Source organism: Maniola jurtina, chromosome 17 (assembly GCF_905333055.1).
Source record: "Maniola jurtina chromosome 17, ilManJurt1.1, whole genome shotgun sequence".
Lineage (NCBI taxonomy): Eukaryota > Metazoa > Arthropoda > Insecta > Lepidoptera > Nymphalidae > Maniola > Maniola jurtina.
Window position 1 is genome coordinate 5,272,242 of NC_060045.1, and position 25,157 is coordinate 5,297,398.

The 25,157-nt window shown below is 35.9% G+C and overlaps 1 protein-coding gene and 1 long non-coding RNA gene across 3 annotated transcripts in view; one reads left to right on the forward strand and one right to left on the reverse strand.

The window, feature by feature from the left end:
- LOC123873763 (histone-lysine N-methyltransferase MECOM-like) overlaps positions 1–25,157 on the forward strand; it is a 144,335-nt gene that overhangs the window by 38,779 nt on the left and 80,399 nt on the right. For both annotated transcript variants that reach the window (XM_045918782.1, XM_045918783.1), the window contains exon 2: positions 5,619–5,666. In XM_045918782.1, the coding sequence (XP_045774738.1) occupies positions 5,619–5,666 (48 nt within the window). The remainder of the gene's footprint in view (positions 1–5,618; positions 5,667–25,157) is intronic.
- Positions 632–22,307, reverse strand: LOC123873779. The gene is made up of 4 exons (XR_006797750.1): positions 21,791–22,307; positions 19,461–19,462; positions 9,942–9,951; positions 632–643 (listed from the first exon to the last, which is right to left on the reverse strand). It is a non-coding gene; the product is annotated as an uncharacterized LOC123873779 (long non-coding RNA).

The following is a 25,157-nucleotide window of genomic DNA, read 5'->3' on the forward strand; positions in this document are numbered from 1 at the left end:
TGGTCCAAATCTTTAATAACATCCAGATTTAAATTGTTATCGGAGCCTAACTGGGCGTAAGCGTCAACTCTACCTTCCTAAAAATTTATGTTAATAATTTTATAACAAACTAGTGATAGTCCTTAGCTTCGCTCAAAATCAAGCTCAATTCCTTGTTGACACTGAGGGAACTCTATGCAAAATTTCAGCTTCTAGGTCCTAGGAATAGAGCTGGACGAGTTATAGAAAGGTAAACGCAGACAGAGATGTAATATGTAGGTAGCTTACGAGTTGAATTTGAACAAAAGGCGATACAAAATTATGTAGGTTAGATTAAGAAATATCTTTAAGACAATAGCTTATAAGATTTTATCATAATTACTGTTAGTTGGTAATAAGAAGTCGATCTTAAGCCTTCACCAAATAAACACGTCACCTACAACGCCGTCGTACAATCATTTAATCAAGCAAAAAGTTTAATATTTCAGAGAGACTGACACAAAAAAAAAATTCGCATTTAAAATATCACTATGCATTCGGTAGGTACAGGTAGGTACATCAAAATAGAAATTCTATGAAGTGTGTATTTTAATGTCACCTATAACCGTAAAATACGAATAGGTATAAAACGACCCGTGTGGTACTTGGCCGCGTTCAGTTATTGCTGCTTGATCCGAGATGACAATAAATCATCTAATTTGGCGACGAAACGCGAATTCCGGCCTCCACTGCATCAGCGCAGTGGATTTACAATGCTCAAATGACAGCTACAAGGCTATTACACGAATTACACCAATATGACGATTTATTCTTCCGAGTATATTAAATTTTTGCCGTGCGCAGTATTTCTTGCTCTGGGATTTAGGAGAACGTATGATACAGATATGCAGGACTAACGTAAGCTACGTGTTCAAGTTTCGTTTTCTACATGAATATGAATGTTTATTTCCTTACACATAATTTAATGGAGTCTTGGTTCCTAAACTAGGAAAGCCTATGGATCTTAGGGTCTAGTGCCGTGTCTGTGTTTTGAATTCAGATGATATTTTGTGCTATGTATGTGTTAAATAGTATCTTGAGGGACTATTTTGTTATCAGTACAATTCTTATAAATAAGTTAAAACAAGATCATCATTTTACTGTAATATTTTTCAGACCAATAGAGCAGTTTATTAAAATTCAGTAAGTATGATTCCAACAAGAAACCAATAAGTGCTATGGAGATGTAGCAAATTTATTAAATCGCTGCATTTCCATCACATCTTAATCTTTTTGATTATTAACCAAGGACCAAGCATAAACTGATCATTAAAAAGGAAAGCATCTCCTACTTGTTAATATTCCAAGAGGCTAAACTCTCAGAAGCACATAACAGTGTATGTATACATACATATATGTACGTGGATCGATGCGGCTGGCTTACGGAAACAATGGCCAAGGCGTCGACACAATGGACAATGCCCGTACCTCCGATACTATAAATACCACTGAAATGGTCTTATACAAGTACGCTGGAAGAGGTGAGCCATAACGAAAGTTATTTTTTGTCGATTCGAAGCGCCCGGAATTAAAATTAACACTTTGTGTCTTTGTCTTGACTTAGTTCAGAGTACGTTCACATGACACCCACTGCTGATGCTGCTATCAGCGCCAAAATGGCAAAAAACAAGTTGCTGCAACTGCAGATCCAGCGTACCTACTAATAGTAGATATCAATGATAAATACCCATCTGAGTGTGTGTGAGTGCGATATTATGTGCTTTCGTATTGTATAATACAACATAGTTGTTAATGTTGTTATGGTTTCAGTTGGTCTTCTAATTGCGTCTATAAAATGATTTTGAATTGGACTTTAGATAGAGTTGCTCTACAATCCTTTATCTTGAAATTTTTACGAAGGATAGAAATTTTTTACTTTCAGGTAAATCAGGATAATTAAACTATTAGTTTCTTGCTGGTCTACTCGCTACGAAGGGAATTCAAAAGCATTTATGAAAGTTTATTTGAATAAAAATCTTTCAATTCATATTTGTATTTTAGGTAGAATGCTGTCAATTACTTACTTGATTTCGAGTTTGGGCGAGTTTGACGAAAGTTCGGGAAAAAATTAAAAAGTAGCTTATGCCACTCTTCAGGGCCTCAATCAACTATACTCATGCGAAAAATCACGTCGATCAATAGCTCTGTTGGGGCGTGATTGAAGGACAAACCAAAAAACAAACACACTTTCTCATTTATAATATTAGTATGGATATGGATATGAGTGAAGTAAAAAAAAACTTAAGCCATGAATGACCTTAGTTAGAGTAAGCCTAATTCCGTGAAAGAATAATGAATCTCGCAGATGTCCACCGAACTAAAACTCATATTATCCAAGGCGTGGTCCTGGTAGATAAGTAGATTTGTGACAGCACAGTAACGACAAACATAAATTTGTGAGTTCAAACACCGTTACAGTGGCTTAGCTTCCGTGCAAACAAGGGTCCGAATGACACCAGTCGACATTTGAGGGTTAAAACCATTTATTAGCTAGCAATACGCTTCTAATATTAAACAAACTGGTGGAATAGGTACGCGTAATTTTTTTGACTACCTCTTTGGCGCAGTGGTGAGCGCTGTGGCCCTATAACTGGGCGGTCCCAGGTTCGATTCTCGGCAGGGGAAATTTAGGTATTTATAATTTTGTAAGTTATTTCTGGTCTGGCCTTGTGGGAGGTTTCTGCCATAGCTAGTTGTCATCTTATCACTGGATTTAACGTTCCGATGCTTGAAAAAACCGATAAGGGCTATGACTTTAATAAAACTACCATACTTAGTCCGTTCTAAGTTAGCCCGCTTCCATATCAGACTGCGACTTCACTGCTATATATGCAGTCTGATATGGAAGTGGACCAGGTTAGACCGCAGTCAAGGCCTAACTTGTAATGGAATTTAAAAAAAAACGGGTGAAATACGCGTTACATTCCCTAGTTTGGACGGTGGCGTGTTATACTGAAATTCAGTGAGAAATTAACATTCTAGGCTAAATTAAAAAGAAACTAAGCGTTTCCTTATCACATTACGAGTTCTGTGACCTGGTATTGAGGCAGGCGGATTGACCCTATAAAACCGGAGGTTACCCTAAAGATCAGCATAGAATTGCAACGGCGGCGCGTGCGCAAGACGGGTGTACCTTCACAATGCAGCGGAAGACGCCGCGCGCCGCCCTCGGCAGATGGCGACCTCTTCGACCATCTTGAAACTGGTTTCTAATGAACGCAGTTTTATTGACCTCAGCTTTAGTGAATTTTTTGATATGAATTTTTAATCGTCGTTTTACTTGTAAATCGACATTGATTAAAGCAGCTTATGCGCTTGAGGGGCAAAAAAGCAATATTCATTATAGAAAAGAAGAAGTACTTAAGTAATTTTCTAACAATGCTCGTCAAAGTCCGATATTTTTGTTGGGGATATTGGTACAGCGAATGAAGTGAAGAGTAGAATAAGATTGTGAATATTTTTTTATTCAAATACAATTTTACAAGTAGGCAAGCACTTTTGGATCGTTAAAATGCATCTACCACTGGTTTGGAATTCCTCTCCTACCGAAAAGAATCAGTAAGAAACTCTTTTCAGCCCTCGAGGGGGCTCCTCTTGTAAAAATCAGAATGTAGATATAGATACTCTCGAATCAAACATTCCGTTTTCATAGATGGTTACTTACTTGATGAATTTCAAGATTTACTTAATTCAACGTTAATATTTAAATACGCATTAAGAATTAACTTAAATTAGAAATTTGCTTGGATAAACTATGTTGATTTTTTTTAATTTTTTTAATTGACAAATTAGTTATGGCAACATCATGACGCCATAGTGCGATATTTCAATAGAACAGTAAAGCGGTCTATCCCTCAAAATATGATTTCCAACCCGTTTCCGCTTATCATAGAAAATACCGCGTCGGCACGCGTCTGCTCGCCTCCACGCACACAGACTCGACAAAATATATTCAGTTTATGAACACACAAACAGTAGGTTTAGTATAAGATCTTAACAACGTTGATAGAATACGAGTATCGAAACACATCAGTGTTAAAGTAAAATGGACCTTAACAGCCTGATGACATTTTCATTTCTTCAGATACAAGTTTGCCCTTAACTGCAATCCCACCTGGTGGTAAGTGGTGATTTTAGGCTTATTTTGCAACTGGGCCAAAATATCGATAAATCAGGTGGCAGGTATTTAGATGAACCCGTTAAGAAACTTACATTATAAATTGTATATGTTTTGTCTTAACAGCCTTCTTTTAATCAGCCAGCACTCCAAACGGGAACGTTTCGTATTTAAACCGTTGCTACTGAATTTTTGACCTCAAATCAAGGAACTTCAGGTCAATTTTATACTGAAGTTATTTATATTTCGAATCACGTATTCTATCAACGTTAGTTCGATGTCAAATCTCATACTAAGCACACAGATAAGAACACGCGCCAAATTGAGTGCCGTAATGAATGAGCTCTAAAATAAACCGCCATACAATGCGAACATCTTGTATTACACAGTTTTGTATGGAGAGGAAGTAGGAAGGCAGCTGGGCCTGACTTCTTTTTCTTCGGTTTGGTAATGATGACTGTAGTGCATTCGCCTTTGTTCCGGTGTCCTGTCGCGTGTCTGGACTATTATTGGGACTGTAAGTAGGTGGAAAGGTGTTCGTGTACCGTTGCTAGTCAAGATGTTTTGATAGACTAGCGCATGGGTCGTAATTATCCCGCGTTGGCTTGTGGGGTGTTATAACATTACCGAGTGACGAGGGCGTTATCAGTAATTTTATATTTTCTAAAAAAAACTGTTAATGCGTTGTAATGAACAAGATGTTGATATTTTTGGGTGTCAATCTTATGGACAAATTATAAAATGGCACTATTTATTCGTAATTATTGCATTTCTATTTAATTCGTTAATAAAATCTGCATGTAGAATTCCGTTTTAAAATACCTAATAACTTCAGAAACTCAGCTTCACATTTCGCGAAGGAAAGTAAATAAATGTAAGGCCACCACATCTGCTAAAAGTCAATGAGCATTATTCTGGAAATCACCGACAAACTTGATTATCAATCATTTTTAAAATATGGTGAAAATCACCACACGACACATGTTACGCTGGTTAAGTTAATGTTGGGTTTTATATGTTTTGGTTCAACTACTTAATGAAGCCAATTCTATTCTATCCTACTCATGGCGATAGATTATTTACACGAAACCCCAAGACGTTCAAGTAGGGCTACCAACCGTGCGAATAATGTTTCTAGCTTTTCTAAACCGTGTTATACAAAATTAGATAATTCTTGGGGGATGCGTGCACGCAATTAGTAATTAGATCAATTTGCAACGCAATAAAGAACCCTCTTCAGTGCTGGTCTGTGCCAGTACTTCAGACAATCACCAGTTAATTGTTTGTTTAAAGTTGTTGTCTTACATTGTAGGGTGAATGAATGCAAGCTTACTAGAAATAGAAATTGAGTGGATACTTACTTTATTGGTTAGAAGATAGATAGATACCTAGAAAAAAAATTAATTACACTGGTAAAAATATCTTAACTCATCAATAATTGTGGTTCAAACAGTAAGCTAAACAACATTTTTCTCTTTTTCAGGAGGTGAAAGAAATGGCGACCCGACAGCAAATAACGACGAAAACGCTGGTAATTAATAAATTATTAAAATAGTACAAGTGCAAATTAAAAATTTATAACACCCCCGACAAGTGAAGCTTACAGTAACTAGAAAAGAGCTGATAACTTTCAAACGACTGAACCAATTTTCTTGGATTATAGCTGAGAACACTCTCGATCAAGCCACCTTTCAAATAAAAAAACTAAATTAAAATCGGTTTATTAGTTTAGGAGCTACGATGCCACAGACAGATACACAGATACGCACGTCAAACTTATAACACCCCTCTTTTTGGGTCGGGGGTTAATAAAATGTCTTTATCCTTGTCAATCAGAAAAGCTAGTTGAAAGGTGCCCACAAAAATAATAAATTTTTGTTGTTATATTATTATTTTTAAGGATAGTTTTAAGTAAACACTTTTAAGAATTAAAAATGTTACAATACATTTTAAAGCTAGCCTAGAATATCCAATTATTGTACAAATCGTGTACGCGTAGAATGGTGCACAAAAATACTAGTTGCCTTTACGCCCTGATCAGCCAGGCTGATCCTTTGCGCAAAAAACAAGTCAGCCTTTCTGTCTTTTAGACAGAATATCGAAAAATAGATAAAGAAGAGTAGAAATAAAAGAGAGCAGTAAAATTTTATTAGATACCAATAATATTTTATACCAACATCAAGGAATTTGCACGCAGATTTATTTTAGACTAACTGATGCCCGCGACTTCGTTCGCGTGGATGTAGGTTTTTTTTAAAATCCCTTGGGAACTCTTTGATTTTCCGGGATAAAAAGTACCTAGCCTATGTACTAATCCAGGATATTATCTATCTCCATTCTAAATTTCAGCCCAATCCGTCCAGTAGTTTTTGCGTGAAGGAGTAACAAACATACACACACACACACACACACACACATACAAACTTTCGCCTTTATAATATTAGTGTGATTAGTGTGATAATAATTATCATAGGTATAACATTTTACTATCAATTTAGACATAACATTGATCATCTACGTATTTATCAGTCAAGATAATTCGGACAATTGCTATCTTATTGTGATTTTCTACTAACTTATTTACGTGGTTTTGCTCGTGTTTCCTATCGTGCGGCAAGTATATTTTTGGGTTAAAAATATCTGCAACGTCATTTTTAAAAATTAAATAAGTATTTACTAACGATAAATCGTTATCTTTACAAATTTATATCTTGTGTGTACTCGATAGAATCAGCAAAATCTGGATATTGCTGATTCTATCCACTTAAATTTGATAAAATAGTTACCTATTCGTATGACAATAATAATTAATCAGTAAATAAGTATTTCCGTTCAAAGATTGTCGTTGCAACGGATGCAGGTTTTCGATATCGATAATTTTTATTTTTTTAATAAAGAATATTAGCCATGTTTAATGACTAATGTTCCCCTTTCCTCTCCAACTAAGCGTCAGGCGTGTGCTAGGAGTAGGTACGACAATAGTGCAACGGGCGGGGTTTGAACCGTCGACCTTTCGGTTTTCAGTCCACTCCTTTACCGGTTGAGCTATTGAGGCTCTAAAATCTCTCTCGATAAATTATAATTGATTGTGATTTTAAAACAGTACAGTATGATCTCATAATATCTCTAGCAAGTGGAATTTTGAAAAGAAAGTTATGTGCTACCTGTATAATCTATGCGTAACAGGCAATAAGAGTACCTACCTAACTAGTACATTGAGACCGTTGCAATGATTCCTTGCTTGATATTTTGAAAGCTGCAACTGCTGCAAGTCTTTTGTATAAAGACTAGTTGACGCGCTCCGGTTTCGCTAGAGTACAATTTTTGGAGAATCGGTTAAGGTGTGGAATTTTTAAAATCCTTAAACACGTATTTCTATACTTTTAATCAAAAGCTTAAATACCACTTTTCAGGGTTAGAATTTGAAAAATGACGGATTTTCATGTAAACTCTTATCCCCTATTTAATGGAATTTCTAAAATCCTTTCTTAATAAGCGCCTACGTCATAAAAGGTGCCTACTATCTAAATTTCAAGTTTCTAACCCCTGCGGTTTAGATCAGTCAGTCAGTCAAGACAAGACTGTTTTATATGTACATAATATACCTATAGATAATTAAATAGATAGGTAAAGGCAGATAGACATTATTCGGTTCAATGATAGATAGCATTATCATTTTTTTTCCATATCTTGAAGATAAGTAGGTGAAGTTCGAAAGAAAATTTTGATTTGTTAGTGGTCATACAAATGGCCGTAGCCGCGCGAGTCGGTCTTCAGTTCGGTGAAGTGCTGGATTTATACTGGATTCCAGAACTGATCGTTGACTATCAAGTTTTAAAAATTGGATACGTGGGGGTACGTATTTTTTTAATTCTTTGATACTTACTTTTATTTAATTACTAGCTGATGCCAGCGACTACATCCCCGTGGGTTTAGGTTCTTAAAAATCCCCGAATAATTCTACAATTTTCTGGAACTTTAAAAGCCTATTTCCTTCTCTAGGTCTTTAACTATCACCCTTATAAAAAATCACGTCGATTGCGACATAATTGAATAACAAACAAATAAACCAATAAACCAATGGGGCAGGACATAGCTTCCAAGGCATTTCAAGATTTCCGGGCAGGAAAATTTAAATCTACTAAGCAAAGTCAGATAAAGTTATGGGCAAAGCTTCATATTTATATTTAGATTGCTGAAAGTTTCTTGAATTAAATACATATGGGTCAAGAGTCGGAGACTTGTTTCTATGAATAGGAGTTCTATTCAAGTAAGTGCTAAAATGCAGGGTCTCATTTATAGCGGAAGTTCCGTATACATATTTTTAGAGTACCATTAGTGAAGGTTTATGCCTATTATCATAGAATTATTACGCATTTATTATATCATATAGGCGTTATTAGTCTAAGCCTATTATGTAGCAAGTGATAGAGAGAGCGCGCACACGTCATGTCTCCTCCATAGAAATCATATAGTTAATGGGTTAGTTATACACAGCGGATACTATGCGGCCACTTCTGAATAAATCTCGCTTTAAGAAAGCTTCTTTTTTTAGGTATCATGATTATCATCTCCCCCGATGCCGGCTCATTACTGAGCACGGGTTTAGAGAAGGGTTTAGAGCATAATCCACCACGTTGGCCATAATATGCGGATTGACATAGTTCACATAATTATCCTTGAGAATGTTAAAACCATCGATGTGTTAAAACACGATGTTTTCTTTAAGGCTATCGTTGTCAACGATCCCCCGTCGATTTCCTACGTATGATATTATTGTTCTTATCTCTATCTGCCCTGGTTCGTGCATTCTCGGTTCCTAGATCGGTACATTTGTGATAACCAATTGAAATTGCTGTGATTGGCTGAATTTACCATGTTCTTGCTGCGACAGTGAGTTTGAGCCACTAGCGGAACAATGTTAGCCGGTCAGAAATGATTGCAATTAGTCAACCTGTTTGACGTCCGTGTTTTGTTTTCGATTACAAAAAAGAAAAAATTGTTGTTGCAATCATCAATTTTAGCAAATAGTGAAAGAGAGTCGGCCAATCAGAGGTCACAACTACCGTCACACTTTCTGTCACACTATGGCAGTAGGCATACCGAGTAATGAAAACAATTTTTAAATTCTGTCTAGGAAGTAGTAGGGTTGCCACCTGCCTCTTTTTGATTTACAGGCTACCACCATCAAAAATACGGGGTTTAGATTTGAAGAAATTTGAAAATTTGAAGTATTTAAAGAAATAGGCGGTGGTTCTCTCTGAAATGCATGGAAAGCCTATTTAGATATTTTAGTTTATTTGTAAGTTTTGTATTTTTTCTCCGTATGTTGCCGTGTCTTGATTGGTGAACTGTGTTTGCAATGTGGTTTTAAATAAAAGATTTATTTATTTAAATAGCTTTTAAAAACTCTTAAGTTTTGTAAAGCAAAATGTTATACATTTCATGCATACAATCTTTTCATTTTAACTTAAAATTACATTTAATTTGTAATTCCACCTTCACAGTATCAATACTATGGCCGTAGCCAGGAATCGATTGCGGGAGAGGTTTTATCAGGGCCGGAACTGAATCCTGTCATGAGGAAAAAAACATTCGCTCAACTTTATGGGCTAATTACCTGGTTAGTGGAATTTCGCCTTTCAATTTGTCAGTGAGATAAAATACAACAATAAAAAAGCGCGAGCGCAGTGAGCGTAAGTGTTTTTGGTTCAATACAGAAAAAATTAAAGTGAAAGGGAAACGAGTTTAGCCATAGCAAGATTATATTTTTAAAGCTTCCTATCCATACTAATATTACGAATACGACAGTATATCTATTTGCCTATCTACCCTTTCACGGCCCATCTTCTTTACCAAAATTTTGGTACTTACTATTCAGAGGTAACTTGCATCCCAGATATTTTTTTTTAGGCGGCTTTTTAGCCCGGAAAATCCCCCACGGAATTTTTTAAAATCTAAATTCATGCAAACGAAATTGCGGAGTTTACGCCAAGTAATACAAATTCAAAGCGCGAGTGAAGTGAGCGCGGAATGTTTGATATATTTCCAAAAAAAATTGGTAAGCAAATGCAAGAAATAGTGTAAGTATTATTTTAGGCTTAGGTTTTTGACGGATTCCCAGGCGCAGTCGCCATTTCTAAATTTCTGGTCTGATGGGAGGCTTCGGTCATGGCTAGTTATATGGTTACTATGGCCCTAACGGCCAAGAAATTAGACTGCATCATCACTTACCACTAGAAAAGATTAAAGTCACGGGCTAACTTGTATAAAAAAAGGCTTACATCCTCAAACCAAGCCCCGCTGCCTTGGCTACGACCATGATCAATATCGAGTGGGTTTCGGCTACGCATTGCCGCAAAAGGAAAATATTCTTTCTACTGGACATAACGTCAGTGTTTGATTTCGCCAGCCAGGTTTCTGTATCCCGAAATACGGGGTAACCAGTAAAATACGGGGCCTCTGGCAACCCTATTCGGAAAACACTGTCACATTCAAGTTAATGTCAAATATTTTGTTTTCAATTACAGAAAGCTGCATCAATCATTATTACAATATTTTCTTTGTTGTGATTGGCTGAATTTTTGAGTTTGAGCCAATAAACAGACTGTTTGCCAATTAAACGTCATAACAATATAAATGCCAGAAAGTTTAACCAAATAAAACAAACTTAATGAGAACCTAGTGAGAATGCAAACGGCACACAATTTATAATACATATTATGTTAGTCGTATATAATAGATATTATAGTAGTCGTTCACTTTGGTAATAGTCAGATTGTCATCAGTAAAATTGATATTGGTTGATGTATCGTAAATTATTGTTTTGGTGACAAATATTTTTACTATCTATTTATCTTTGAACAGAATGGAATAGAATGAAATGGAATGGAATACAATGATAAATTTTTATTCCTGTAAACTTTTAGGTAAACTTCAAAGTGTTTTTGGATGGTCAGACAAATTTACCACTGGTTCGGAATGCCGTTCCTACGTTTTCTAGGGTTTCGTACCTCAAAATGAAAAACGGAACTCTTATAGGATCACTTTGTTGTCTATCTGTCTGTCTGTCGTGTGTGTCAAGAAAACCTCTAGGGTACCCGTTGACTCAAAACCATGAAATTTGGCAGGTAACCTAACTGCGTAATTTTGGGTAGTTTTTTTAATCGATAAAGAAAGTTTGCGACATTGTTCAATAAAAAATTTGGATTCCAACTCCTCAATCCTGATGTTGCAGGGGACCTGACTACTAAAGCTAATGGGATTTAAAAAGTGTCGATTATTAATTGATATTGAAGGTATAGGATGCTGTAAGAAATTGCATTCCTAAATCCTGGTGATCCCTCGGGATTTGAAAAGGATCATCCGTTTAAATATTCTTACGTGATACAGAAACAAGTTGCATCCCGGGGACGGGCTATTACGGAGAGGCAACTTTTGTTCTGGGAAATGAAAGGATCGGGATTTTTAAAAACCTAAATCCACGCGAGCGAAGCTGTGGGCATTAGCTAGTTGTAAATATATTTAAAAGCTACTATAAGATAATAGATAAGGTACTTATTTCCTTATATTTTTATTGTATGGCAGCGCGCGGTTTTAAATTATAAATTGCACGTCCTGTCCTTTTCTGTAATACATTTTTTTTTTCAATATCTACCGCTTTATCTCATAGCAAGAGTCCGTAAGACATAATACAGTGAAAATAGGCAAAATATACAATTTTTGCAGTTTCCACGTCAGTACCTGTCGAATTTTTCTAACAGTGTAAGCAGCAGAGCTGAGTTTACCATCAAGTGTTGATATGTGGGTGTTCCATAGAAGCTTTGCATCTAACATTATACCGAGAAACACGGGGTTCTCCTTTATTTTCAACATATGATTATTTATCAATGAACTTATGTCATTTAAGGTCCTGGTATTGGGCAGTGTGAATTCAACACACTTAGATTTCTTTGCATTTGGAAGTAAATTGTTAGCAATAAATCAGAGAGTGACCTGTGATATGGCATTACATATAGTATACATTGTCAAAAATTATAATATTAAAGCTGTGCGTATTGCGTGAGGAATAGGTTGCAAGAGAGTTGCAACTTGCAGGGTTTGATGCATGCGCTATTGCCAGTAAACATGAGACATATTTTTATCTACAGGCAACGTCTGAGTAGGTAACGCATACGTCTAACGCAAGTTGAAATGTACCAGTGTATTTAGTTAGACCTATCGACAAGTTTGGAGTTGGGTGCAGTCTAAATGTGGCCCGTGTGTTTAGACTGTCAGTTTCTGTCAGTTTCACGTGTCGTCCCCCGCACTTCACCACCCCGCTTGCACAAATCGAGACAGCACGAAATTTTCAAGATTTCTGGGTGTAATTTCTGGTTTTCGTAGTTCCCACACAATTATAACAATATAAAATATATAACGATAATTTTTTTACTACATAATATTCATTAAATTTTCTAGGTCTGTGGTTTTTCCAAATTTCATTAAATTGCTCCATTGTCTAGAAAAACGAGCACAAAGTTGGGCCTTTTTTTAAAGAAAAATACAAATCTTTGAGCCCCTGTAATTTTAAAACTACATATTATTAGAAAAATCTAAAACACCACAGACACAGATATTAGTTTCTAGACTATGTCTGCAAAATTTCATGGACTTGGGTTGCTTAATATTCAAATGAAATGGGAACTACGATTGTATGGAGTAAGTGACGGAGAGAGTCCTGTTAACCGTTCAGCAAGTGATATTTCTTAAAAATTGAAATTCGAATAGAAATTCGTAGGGAGTCCGGAGTTCAAGCCGACGTACTCGCATTAACCACTAGGTCCTAGGATATCACCGTTGTTTTTGCTAGCAAGAACCACAGTATTTGGAGTGGGTATAAAAAGCGCGACGCCAAGAAGAATGAGGACGCGAGTTCCGCCGCCAGAAATTTATATTGAACTAGCTCATGCCCGCGACTTCGTCTACACAAATTTCAAACCCCTATTTTACCCCTTTGTGGATGTCTAGGTCATAATTGCTACCTGCATGCCTTTCTACCCGTTCAATCCAGTTGGTTTGGGCTGTACGATGATAGATCAATCAGTCAGTCATCTTTTCCTTTTACTACTTACCTACTTACCTTTAACAAAAACATAATACAGCGTTTGGGAAGCCTCGATAGTTTCAAGTCCTGGAACACGAGATGACCCACTACCAAAGCCCTGGCTGGGAACTCCCAAGACCTCAAGCATATAATATCATAAAATTAGAAAGATCATTTTTGGCTAGAAGTATACTTGAGGAATGTCATATTGTCTTTGCGCCAAGTGTGTGCACGCAGGCGACAAGTCGACAAGACAAGTGTTGCGAGACAAAAGTGTCTTGTCTGATCTTAGTCAGCTGCCTTATACAAGAGTGAGTTTATTGTCGTCGTGCGTGCCTCTACACGCATTCCGATCGCACCGACCCGCGCCCGCGGTTTACGACGACCATTAATGACATACGAACGACCGGGAAGAGAATCGATCCACGATCCGTTTATTATGGAAACGTATCGAGGAGATTTTAATATCAGTATCGTATTTCTTTCCTTGAAGTTTATGGTGTAGTAAGGGAGAGTATGGAAAATCATAGCCTCGTAAATGATAGACTCACTAGGTTTTCACCTTGCGGAGCGGGCTTGTAGTTAGAACTTAGGGCTAGCATAGTGCATAAGTACATCTTCTTGTATTACAAAACGTTTACGCGTTGTCTTCAAAATCTTCACTTAATAGGTATGGTTTCCATTGCGTAATTTTTGAATGAATTAAAAAAATGAAAGCTCATAGCTAGAGGCTGGAGTCAGTTGAAGTCAGCTAGAAGTGTCAATCGTCAATACTTTCTACGGCAATACGTTTTACTTTGCGATACAAATTGTACTACGACAGTTTACGCGACGTAAAGTCAACGACTTCAATAGACTGGTGACGAGCAGTCATGTTTTGAAACATGTTCGTAGGTTTCATTAGACCCAAAAGTGCGTAAGCACCGCGCATGTATCGACCTATGTAGTCTGTGGTCTGTACCACTACGTTCATGAGTGTCGCACTCATATACGTAGGAATTTGTCTATAAACTTTGCTTATCTGGATTTTCATATAAGTATAAGTATGCGTAAAGTTTATAAGTAGCTCTTTTTTATGTCGGTTCCCTATAGATCAAGGGATATGTACGCGATCCATGTAAAGTAACGCATTTAAACATACACTTTAGCATTTGTATGTTGTACATAGGGGTGGCGCGTGCAACAGTTTTGCATGAGGGCCACCACCAATTAGAAGCAATACCAAAACCACCGGCTCAAGTGCCATCATTATCTCGACCCGTGCGCGCAAAGTTGGCCTCTTTACCCCTCGTCATTGGAGATAGAATCCAATAAAATATTCACGGATCTTTGGAGACAAGTGGAGTGAGCAATCCTGAAGTATGGGGTTGGGACATAGTTAAAGCGTTTAGGTTGAGAGTCGTTGAGGGCACAGCCTTTTGTAGATTTTTATATCGTTTTACCGTATTTGTGGGCTCGAGCTATTTTATCAATTCGGAGGGGAATGGGATCCGTTTTGACAAGTCTCCAACGTGGAAAATTGATGTTTACGTCATGTAGGTACGTATATGAAATCCTATGTGTGGAGTATTGCTACTCTTTGATCTCTTTCAGGAGGACTTATAAGTACGAGTATATGATTTTGTTTACATAATAATATCTATGCATTTATACCTAAAAAGAATATTCGCATTCCTTTGCTATTTGCGCTTGTTTCTGAAGACATTTCTTTCTGGTATAGTCTCTGGCATACAAGCTTATGAATGTTTTCCTGTGTTTTCTGAAGTGTAAGTCTCGGTTGCTTTTAAAGTGCGTAGGTATCCTTTAGAGGTAACCCATGGCAGCCTTTAGTGAAGAGTTTTAGTGAAAGTCTCTAAGCTACGTCCATGTTAGAAGATAAACGCCGCATACCTTATCCAGCGTACTTGTAAATATCCATATCTGTGAGTATGCTAAAAACAACTATACATGTATTAAAAATAAGTTTTAATATCAAATGGACCCTCATTCCAAATCTGTCCACGCAGCCGCAGCCATAACAACTGCGTAAAAGCATTGAAGCATGCATCCACTGATTGGATAGCTATTTCTGATTTAATATGATCCGCGTGTTTAGATATGATGCGTGTGGATCGGCATCTATAATAATTTAATGTAACGCTACGACTATATGACGAATCGACGAATCCATGGAATATTTTCTATTGTACAATCTTAGATAAGATATTCCAGTTTTTTTGCGATGAATTATGGTAAAGGTGCACTAGTCATTGATGGAGACAGGGTTTGTCGTCGGCGTCATCTCAGTTTGTGAACTGGGTTTTTGGAGGGAATTTTCTCACTTTAGAGTTTTGTGGCGCTTGTACGTCTCCAGCGGCTTACTGCGACTTCTTGAATGTTTTATCTTTGCACCTTTTATGAACGCTACTTGATGTAACTTCACAAGTTCGTACAATACTACTACTACCTAATTATTAGTTTTAAATCACAGAATACTTATTAGTACTTACCTACCTTTTAAAAAGTAGAGAAGCGGACACCACTTAGGTGGGACAACGCTAAGTCTCAGAAAAAAATAAAAATAAAAGACTCAATAGCACCTTTTACGTTGACCTAATTCATTGTACGATTGTAATTCTTCAACCATTCTTTATTTTTGATTTTAACTTTGATCTTCTTAGATAAAGGATATTCTGTATGTACATAAATACCACTATGAAATAGTATTACAATTATTATAAACACAGGCTTCATTCATGGGTCCAATGTTATAGAGACACTCAACAATGAATGGCGATTATAAAATATTAATAAACGCTTTGGTAAAATAAAGAATAGCTTCAATTTGAATGATTTCATCTGCACAAGAGTCTTCCCATATTCAAACATAATGGCTGTGAACTCTCACATTAAACTGTGACTATTGTTTTGACCTTTTGTTCTTTTTGTTTTAAACCCCTCTTTGTCGTTTTCCAGAGTGCGTTACCGAAGAATGATAATATTCTGTTTTCTATTATGTACTAAGTATTACATTACATTAATAAAAGCGATTGTATGTAAGTATTGACTAGGTATTGAATATTCTGATTTTGGAGGAAAAAACCAATTGATCAATTAATTAGTACCTAGTTAAAATAAAAACCAAAATCGTGGAACCAACGCCCATAGGGTCTTAAGATAGAGTTCGGTAGCCATGTTGTCTGTTTGTAATAGCAGTTTTATTTAAAAACTGGAAAAGGAACCTACTAAGGATTTTAATATACCCACCCATTCAATGAGGTATTCCTCGGGGGAATAAACCAATTTTTTTTTCGACTCTTACTTTATATTTTCAGAACGGTTGTTACAATCAGACAGACGGGCAGACACACTGGTAGAAACGATTAGGGTTTCCAGTTTTCCTACGTAACCCTAAAAAAGCTCGATACCAAGTATCTAATTACTCACCAAGTACCAAGTAAACAAAGTATTCACTACAGTTCTCGGTACAAAAAATTTGCTTATTCAATCACAATCTATTTTCGCCCGAGGCGGTTACTAAAATATGATTATCCTAGCACGTGTCTGCGACCACAGCCAGGGGACGGGATGCTCCCCCCTCCTCCCCCTGCCCGGAGGCTCTATGAAATTAATTTCAAGTACCTACAACCGGATTTGTGTACATTTCCCCCTGAGACCCAACTTGAAGGAATGAATAACTGACGTTTGCAAGTAATTTTTCAAGGTGGATTTTTTGTGACTCGTTTATGAGAATATTGATAACTATCTATCTATACATTTATATATATAAGGAGAAACTGACTGACTGACTCACTTAACCATCATTCTTTATAACGTAGACCCCAACCTTAGTTGGGGGTCTACGTTATAAAGAATACGTTACGTTACGTTATACGAAAAGGTTACTTTCAAAAAAAAAAAAAAAATCAAATCGGTTTATTAGTTTAGGAGCTACGATGGTGGCATCGTACACGGATACACAGATACACACGTCAAACTTATAACACCCCTCTTTTTGGGTCGGGGGTTAAAAATACCGATTTGACAGTTGAAAAATATCAAAGAAAATACATATTAATTATTATGTACTTACCTTAATTCACTTGTTGTTAATGTAATAATGAGAAAATCTATTCCTAGGAAAAAACTATAATCCTTACTTTACAGCCTCATAAGAGATATTTTGCAAAATAATTTCATTAAGTAGCGATATTTTAGTGTTTAAATTTTTTACATTTTGTCTAACAAATAAGAGTTTATAATATTGTTTAGAAATAAGGCAGAAATAAAAAAAATAGATTTTTTAAAGGGGTAGTTACATTGTTTTCTCACACTGCAGTCGGTACTGGCGGCAAACATGGCCGCGGGGTATTTGCTTCGCTCCGGACTCGACGTGTATTATCCATAGATACACTTTATCTGCTCACTGTTGACTTTTCCGTGTTTGGTGTTCATAATTGATACTTTAATATATAAAACAGAAAAAATGTGTATCTACGTTCGTTATCAGACTTTAAAAGCATCCAACCAATGAGTCCCAAACTGGTTTCATAAGAAAGGCAATAATACAAACATTTTTTAAGCGTATAGTAAGTAGCACATGCCGAGTGTTACAGCTAATACAAAGCCTTTTAAGAATGTAAAACGACAAAAAATTGCAGAAAGTTCTGTTGCTTCGGAAAACCATAAAATTTTAGAGTGAACTTTAGAAAGAAATAACGGTATCGTAGCGAGTTGTCTCTGTCATTGAGACCGACGACACGTCACATAGGTATGAGTGACAGAGACAACGCTCTACCAAGCCGAAATCTCTTTCTAAAGATACCAGTAGATGTACAATATTTCCTGCCGGGCACTGAACTAGCCGTCATCGTACTATAGAAAAATATTCTAGCACATTATATTATAAACACATGTCTCTGAATATACCCCATATTTCAGAGATTTGTGGTATGAGAGTATGACATTGTACGAAGTAGGTAATTCATGTTAGACCGTGCTACGTCCGAGCTCCATCTGGGTCCAAATGTACAAAACTGCCCATGCACCGTGTAAAATAAAATCTGGCCTTATGATGGCACATAGATCATAAAAACTCCCTCGAAACCGCCTACGCGCGCTACGTCGTAGACACAGATCGATTTGCGGCTACAAGTGACAAAGTTTTTCAAGATGGCGCAGAGGGTGGGTGGGTAAAGGGAGGATGCTCATATTTTTTACTGTCGCCAGGGTGAGCAGTGAAGCCGATCGCGACAGCGCTCTCCACTCGGCCTCTTAAAAGCAGTTTTCTAAGGGACGTTTCAGATATGCGCCTATATGGGGTAAGGGTGTGGTGACACTAGGCGTATATTTTAAAACTGTCACTGTGCAAATGTGTAAATATGCCAGATTTGAGGTGCCTTTTTTCCTTTTGGTCCAGACAAAAACCTGAGCTTACCTGGCTTATCTCATTTTCATTTTTTTTAATCAATTTAAAAAAAAATGGGATTTGTCATTCTGACGCGCATTTTCGATAGTATTATACTTTGTAATACGATTTTATCTACTCGTATGTCGAACGAATATCAATAAATATAATCTTTTAACATTTGAAAGGGTGTTGTACTGTTGTAGGTAGGTATGTTCAGATTTTTTGTACAAAATTGTTGACAAATGACGATCTTCATAGTTGAAGCACAGAATTCAGAAGAATAACTATACACCCGGTGCAATTGCGTTCTTGGTTTGGTAAGCTGACAGAAAATTAGCCCCTGAGAGTCAGCCGCAACCTATAAGTAAGTAGGTATGTACTTAAGTCTGGTGAGAACAAACCTTTAGAGAAGCAGATATGCGCCTATATGGGTCGGTAAGTGTCTGCTGAAGGTAGGGTAACTACCCCAGCCTTTGACTTTTGCGCCGAGAATAAGTGGGAGTGAAAGCAAAGGTTTCCTTGTGTACAACTTATGTAATCTTTTCTCAGTTAACTTTGTAGTATCTTCAGTAATTGCATTTGGTACATAATCTACATTGTAACTAAGTCACAACAAGCTTATGATTAGTATTACGAATAATAATTAGCATCATGTTATTATAGATTATTTTTAACCCCCGACCCAAAAAGAGGGGTGTTATAAGTCTTTGACGTGTGTACCTGTCTGTGGCATCGTAGCTCCTAAACTAATGAACCGATTTTAATTATTTATTTTTTTGTTTGATAGGTGGCTTGATCGAGTGTTCTTAGCTATAATCCAAGAAAATCGGTTCAGCCGTTTGAAAGTTAACAGCTTTTTTCTAGTTACTGTAACCTTCACTTGTTCGGGGGTGTTATAAATTTTTAATTTACACTTGTTGACTATATTATTGTTATGTAGGATTTGTAAGGATTTTTAGAAGACGTTAAGTAAATATTATCTTCGAATTGCACAATGTATGAGGTTCCATTAATATCAGGTTCCAGCTTTATCTTTTTACAAATAAATAGAGAGTAAGAATGTTCTGAGTTTGTTTATAAGTGGAGGGTAATCTCCGAAACCTTTGCACCTATTTGAATTTTTCTCACTATTTGGAAGGTACATTATTCCAGATGGACATGGACTATATGCTATGTATACCTATCTATATAACCCAGGCGTAGTCACGTCGTGCCGTTAGTGTCTATATTCAGGTATATACCAAGGAAGAGTTTCAATTTTTCATTATTTTGATACCTAGTCTGCAATATAAGTAGTTAAGAAGAAATATTTACATTCAGTACTTAGGGTCGATAGAGTTATAAATCTGATCACAAACAATAGCTCTACCATGTACAAAAGATTATTATGTTCAGTTCTTTGTTAAATCCCCTTACATCTTGACTTTTATTGTCATTTAAATGATAATCACTAAAAGGATTTGGACAGAATTATTCACATGACTACTTTGACAAAACAGATACGCCCTGTGGCTATACCGTTTATTGTCCACCATAAAACTTAAGATTAAACTCTAAGCAAATGAAAAATAAGGTTGGTAACGCTTTGCGTTGTTGAATTAAAAATGTTAAATGGAACACCTATGGTACACAGTAGGTGTTCTTACAATTAGTGCATGTAATATCTATGTTGTTTGTTCAGTCAATGTATGAGCACGGAAATCTTGTCCTTGTACCAATTTCGAGTTAAATGAATAATTCAAGTCATAGATATAATAGTATAGTATTATTTGGATTTCTGTGATTCAAGCTCAGTTAAAAATATACATTTTATTGCTGAATAATGTTGTGCAAGACTTTAGAAAAATGAATAGCGTTTTATAAATGAACGCGATGACAACATAGGTTTAGCAGCTCTACTGGTTTTCCTTCTTAAGTTTTATTTATTTAAGTATCATACTAGAATATGATGTAAGTATACGACGTCGTTTGTCTCCGGGTTATTATTCTTAAGTTTGTCTAAATTTCGGTTTATAAAATCCTGTGGGAGCTCTCTGATTTTACGTGATAAAAAGTAGTAGCCTATGCAACTTTCCTATAACTTAGTTATGAAAAAATAATGTTGATGTTACACCGTTATAGCGTCATTGAAGAACATACCAATAAAGAAACACAATTTCGGATTTACGTTATTTTTCTAAAGGTTAAATTTTATTTGAACATTTAACATTTGACTCAAATATATCGTTGAGGGCATGTTGAGGGCAAGTAATAAATTTTTGATTAATTTTGAAAAAGTTCACAGAAAATCTTCTATTCGATGTAACAATAGGAGTTGATTAAGCCTATCTTGTAGGATTCACAAATTCCACAAAAAAGCCAACCCTTGTGTCAGAGGTCAAGGAAGGTGTTAACCCTTAATCAACCCCTTTGACATCTTTATAAAGACAGAAGAAGACATTTTTTAGAGATAGCACCGTTATCAAAACCATCTGAAGGGTTAGAAAACCGAAATTAGGATTGTATTCAAATAACTCTGACACCCGATTGTTATAACGAACCGTGCGAAATTTGTCACAAAAGCATGTACAAATTTTACATAAAAAAAACCTTAAAAAAACTCACAGATACGGAGTTTTTACCCAAAAAAAATGAGACATAAAAAAACGGAGCGAAAGGGTAAAAAATACGGCGTAACCCTTTGTATCTGGCTTTGCGTGAAATTGTGGGTTAACGGTTTGTTCCGTTTCGCTTTGAAATTAGATTAATTGTACATTATTAAGATATAGTAAGTAGGTATTACAAAATCTAGTAAACTGTATACTACCTCTGCTGATTCATTAGCTATAGATAATGACATGCTGCTTGTAATGACATAAAATTATAATCGATTTAAAGGTACTAAATAATACTATTTGGGAGAGTCGATAACATGGTATAGACCGTATTGAAATAGGCATCTTCCTAACATAATGAATAGTGAAACTAAGTAAGGAACAATGTAACTAAAAAAGATTCCTCCTGCTTTTTTGGAAGTCGGTTAAAAAGGGAACCTGTTCCAATATGAAATACCATTTTAAATAGCAAAACAGACATGGAGCTTTTGGGTATTTAAACTGAATATTTTGTTTTTCCAATATTATTCATAATTGGTTACTTTTCCTTTTTATAAGTATTCCAAGAAAAACAGGTGGGTAAGTACCAGTGGCGAAATGTCCATGTAACCCGATTCCAATCGGCTTCCCTTTAAGAATTCGCATAATATAACGCACTCACTACGTACTTAGTGACAAATGTAGGGCAAAAGTTCGATTATTATCATGCAGGCTACCAGAGTGAATTATGCTACCGTACCAAAGACGCCCAAAAATTTATATAAGTGTCAGGGAAAATCTATCATCAATAGAAAATAGCTTCGATAACCCGTAACCATCCCGGCTTACTACTTAGCATTCCATCTCTTTCATTTCCCTGTGAAGCGAACTAAGTCTGTCTCACTCTACGGGTCGCCAATATGGAACCTCCAATTAAAGTGGCCCCGGAACGAATACGAATTCGTCTCTCTGACAGGTCAGATAAATATGGTTCATAAGCCGATGCTCACCGGCTTATCGTACCTCCAAATTAAAATTTTTATTTATACTACTATTTTAATATTTTGTTTTTAAGGGTGATTTAATACATTCGTTTACCTACGTGAAACATACATGCCTGCTTGAATTTAAAGTTTAGTGATTCTTTGATTTTGATATTATAATAAATTGGGTTAGTGATTTTTAATAACTACCTAATAAGTGTAAGTTAACGGTGATTTAGTTTCAGTTTGTTTAGTGTAGGTATGTGTTAAACTAAAGACTAAAATAATTATAGTTTTCAATTCCGTGTGGGTTATGGGTCGTATTTAATAAAGCAAGCAAGCATGGATGTATCTCACAGCTACATTAAAAGATTTTTTTCAAAGCCACAGAGGTTTTCAAAATGTCAGTGCTTTTTATATTATTAATGGTAAAATTGGGTCTTTAAGCACCATAGAAACATCAGTGACGACGGTGCTGATATTCTGTTAGGTCAGAACTTTTTTTGGTCCGGCTTCCCTTTTTCAGATCTGCACCCTTCGCCACTGGAAGTACCTACTCAAAATATTACTTTGTAAAAAAATTTGCGAATAAACTTACAGGCATCTGCTAGTAAAATATCAACACAAATAATAAAGTCCAATACAAGGTTCTCAAGCTTTCGCATGAAATAAACGAACTTAGCAAATGAACTGTTATCGAATATGATTTTTATCAGGACATCCTTTGTCCTAGCCCGGGGGTAGGAACAATTGACGTGAAAGTGGATTCGATTCCCGGCCGCGACTTAGCACAAATGTCTGCCTTTATAATTTCAAGGACTTTATCAAGTTTTTGTATTGTTTTGCGATGTACATGGTGTTCTGTTTTTGAACTGATATTTTTTAAAATTAATAATTAGTTAATGTTCGGCATGCATTTCAAAGTGAATCACGCGCTATTTGTTGTACATTGATGTGTGTCAAACCGTCCCACAAGTCCCAACAACGACTGTAAAAAGTTTCAATCGGATGAACAATGCGTGAATGCATAGGTAACGACATACATTCATAGAGACAGACGGATAATTTCACTCGAGTGAAATTTTAGAAAATCATTTATTAGTCATTTCAGTAATTCATTCATTCATTACGTTTCAGTAATAATTTATTAGTAAGTAGTTATATAGGAATCGTACCACGCCAAACCTTAAGTTTTTAGACCTAGAATTTAAGACTTGAGCTGGTACATTGGTATTTCAGCCAGTCCGTTTCTTCTTCATTAATATATAGGTATAAAAACATAGTTGACCCGTCCCAATTTCGCATGAAGGCCTACTTAAAAAAAATACAGTTAAATAGTTATTAGGGCACCCTGTTTATACGGATGCAGGGCTAAGATGTAGGGCATTAATTTAACTATACCTTTGTTTATCGACGATTTTCTTTGCTAGACACTCGACTTTCAATAATATTACCGCAATCAGTCAATATTAAAACGAATCTTATTCAATTGCAATAAGATTATTTTTTGTTTGAAGTAAAGTCATCTTAAGGTAGGGGTAGAAAAGAATAGATATGGGGCCCGACTCTGGATGGAATTCTTTTGACTGTAAGAATCGTAACGGACCCTAACGTATATTTGGACAGCAACCTGAGAGGTTTCGAGTGGGCCCGTGGTTTATAATTACGATAATTTGACGGCAGATGACGAAAACTACAATATTACCTACTGGAGTGACGGTACAATGTTTGTAAGCAATTCTATCGAGTGTGAGTTGCAGCTTGGCAGTGTTTTGGATCTTGAAATCAGAAAAAACTATGTCGTTATTAAAAAATTAAAAAAACACCTTGTCTTGTCCTGTCCTGCCAACAAATCGGTCAAGTACGAGTCGGTCGCACATGAAGGGTTCCGTACCATCGTATAAGAAATAACACTTTTTAATTTTCATAGCAGTCATTTTGAAATTCTTACTATTTGTTATATTAATTATACTGGGAATAGGAATACATAGGTATTATGTGAAAATTTCAAGTCTCTACCTATTATGGTGCACGAGATACGTCCCACTGATAGACAGACGGACGGACGGACGGACAGTGGGATCTTAGTAATAAGCACCTCTCGAGTACCGAACCTTAAAGACGAACAACCTAAAAAGGAAAAAAAACATTTTTGAAAATTACAGTAGGTACAGCCGCAATTTTGATTTTTTTGAAAAAAGATTATAACCAGTGTCACTAAGGATTCTATGCCCAAATCTGTAAAGGAATTCAAAAGTTATGGTAAACTACTTTAAAAAATGTAGACACAAATTAATATCAAGGTCTGGGTTTTCATAAATAGGGATAGCCTCTATAATATCAACACCGGAAGGTATAGGTTTCGAACGGATTTTATTAAAAACGTGATGAGCTTCACATGATATATGGACACAGTTTTTTCAATCATAAAACGGTAGAAATATCGTGGATGCTGTTTTGACTAATATTTTATTTTCAGATTCCGGATGTAATCTATAATAGAGAGATAGGTAGAGTTGTAAATCTCTAAATGAACATGGTACCTAAATTGTAATTTGTGGGATAAAAATATAAAATAAAAATGTAAAATATTTTTGATCTAGGATTCAAGGAATTTGTCACTCAGAATAAACAATCAATGGTCATAATACCTAAGATTACAAGTTTGATTTTTGAAAGATTCACAGAAAATGATTGAGATTTATTTAAAAATAATTCATAATATTTGCCAGGCCCGTGGATTCAATTGCATATCTGGATACGTAGATTAGATAAAAAAAGAATATAAATTATTTCATTGATGTAAAAGTAGTATGTATTTGGTATAGGGATAAATCCTATTTACCAAAGTTGGCATTGCAGAGTTGTAATCGTAATAATATTTGTACCTAATCAATCAATTATTTTGTTTGTTAAAAAAAAGCCACGATTTTTGAAACCCACTACATTTTTTATACACTGATACTGTACGAAATGAAGGGAGCGACAGAAA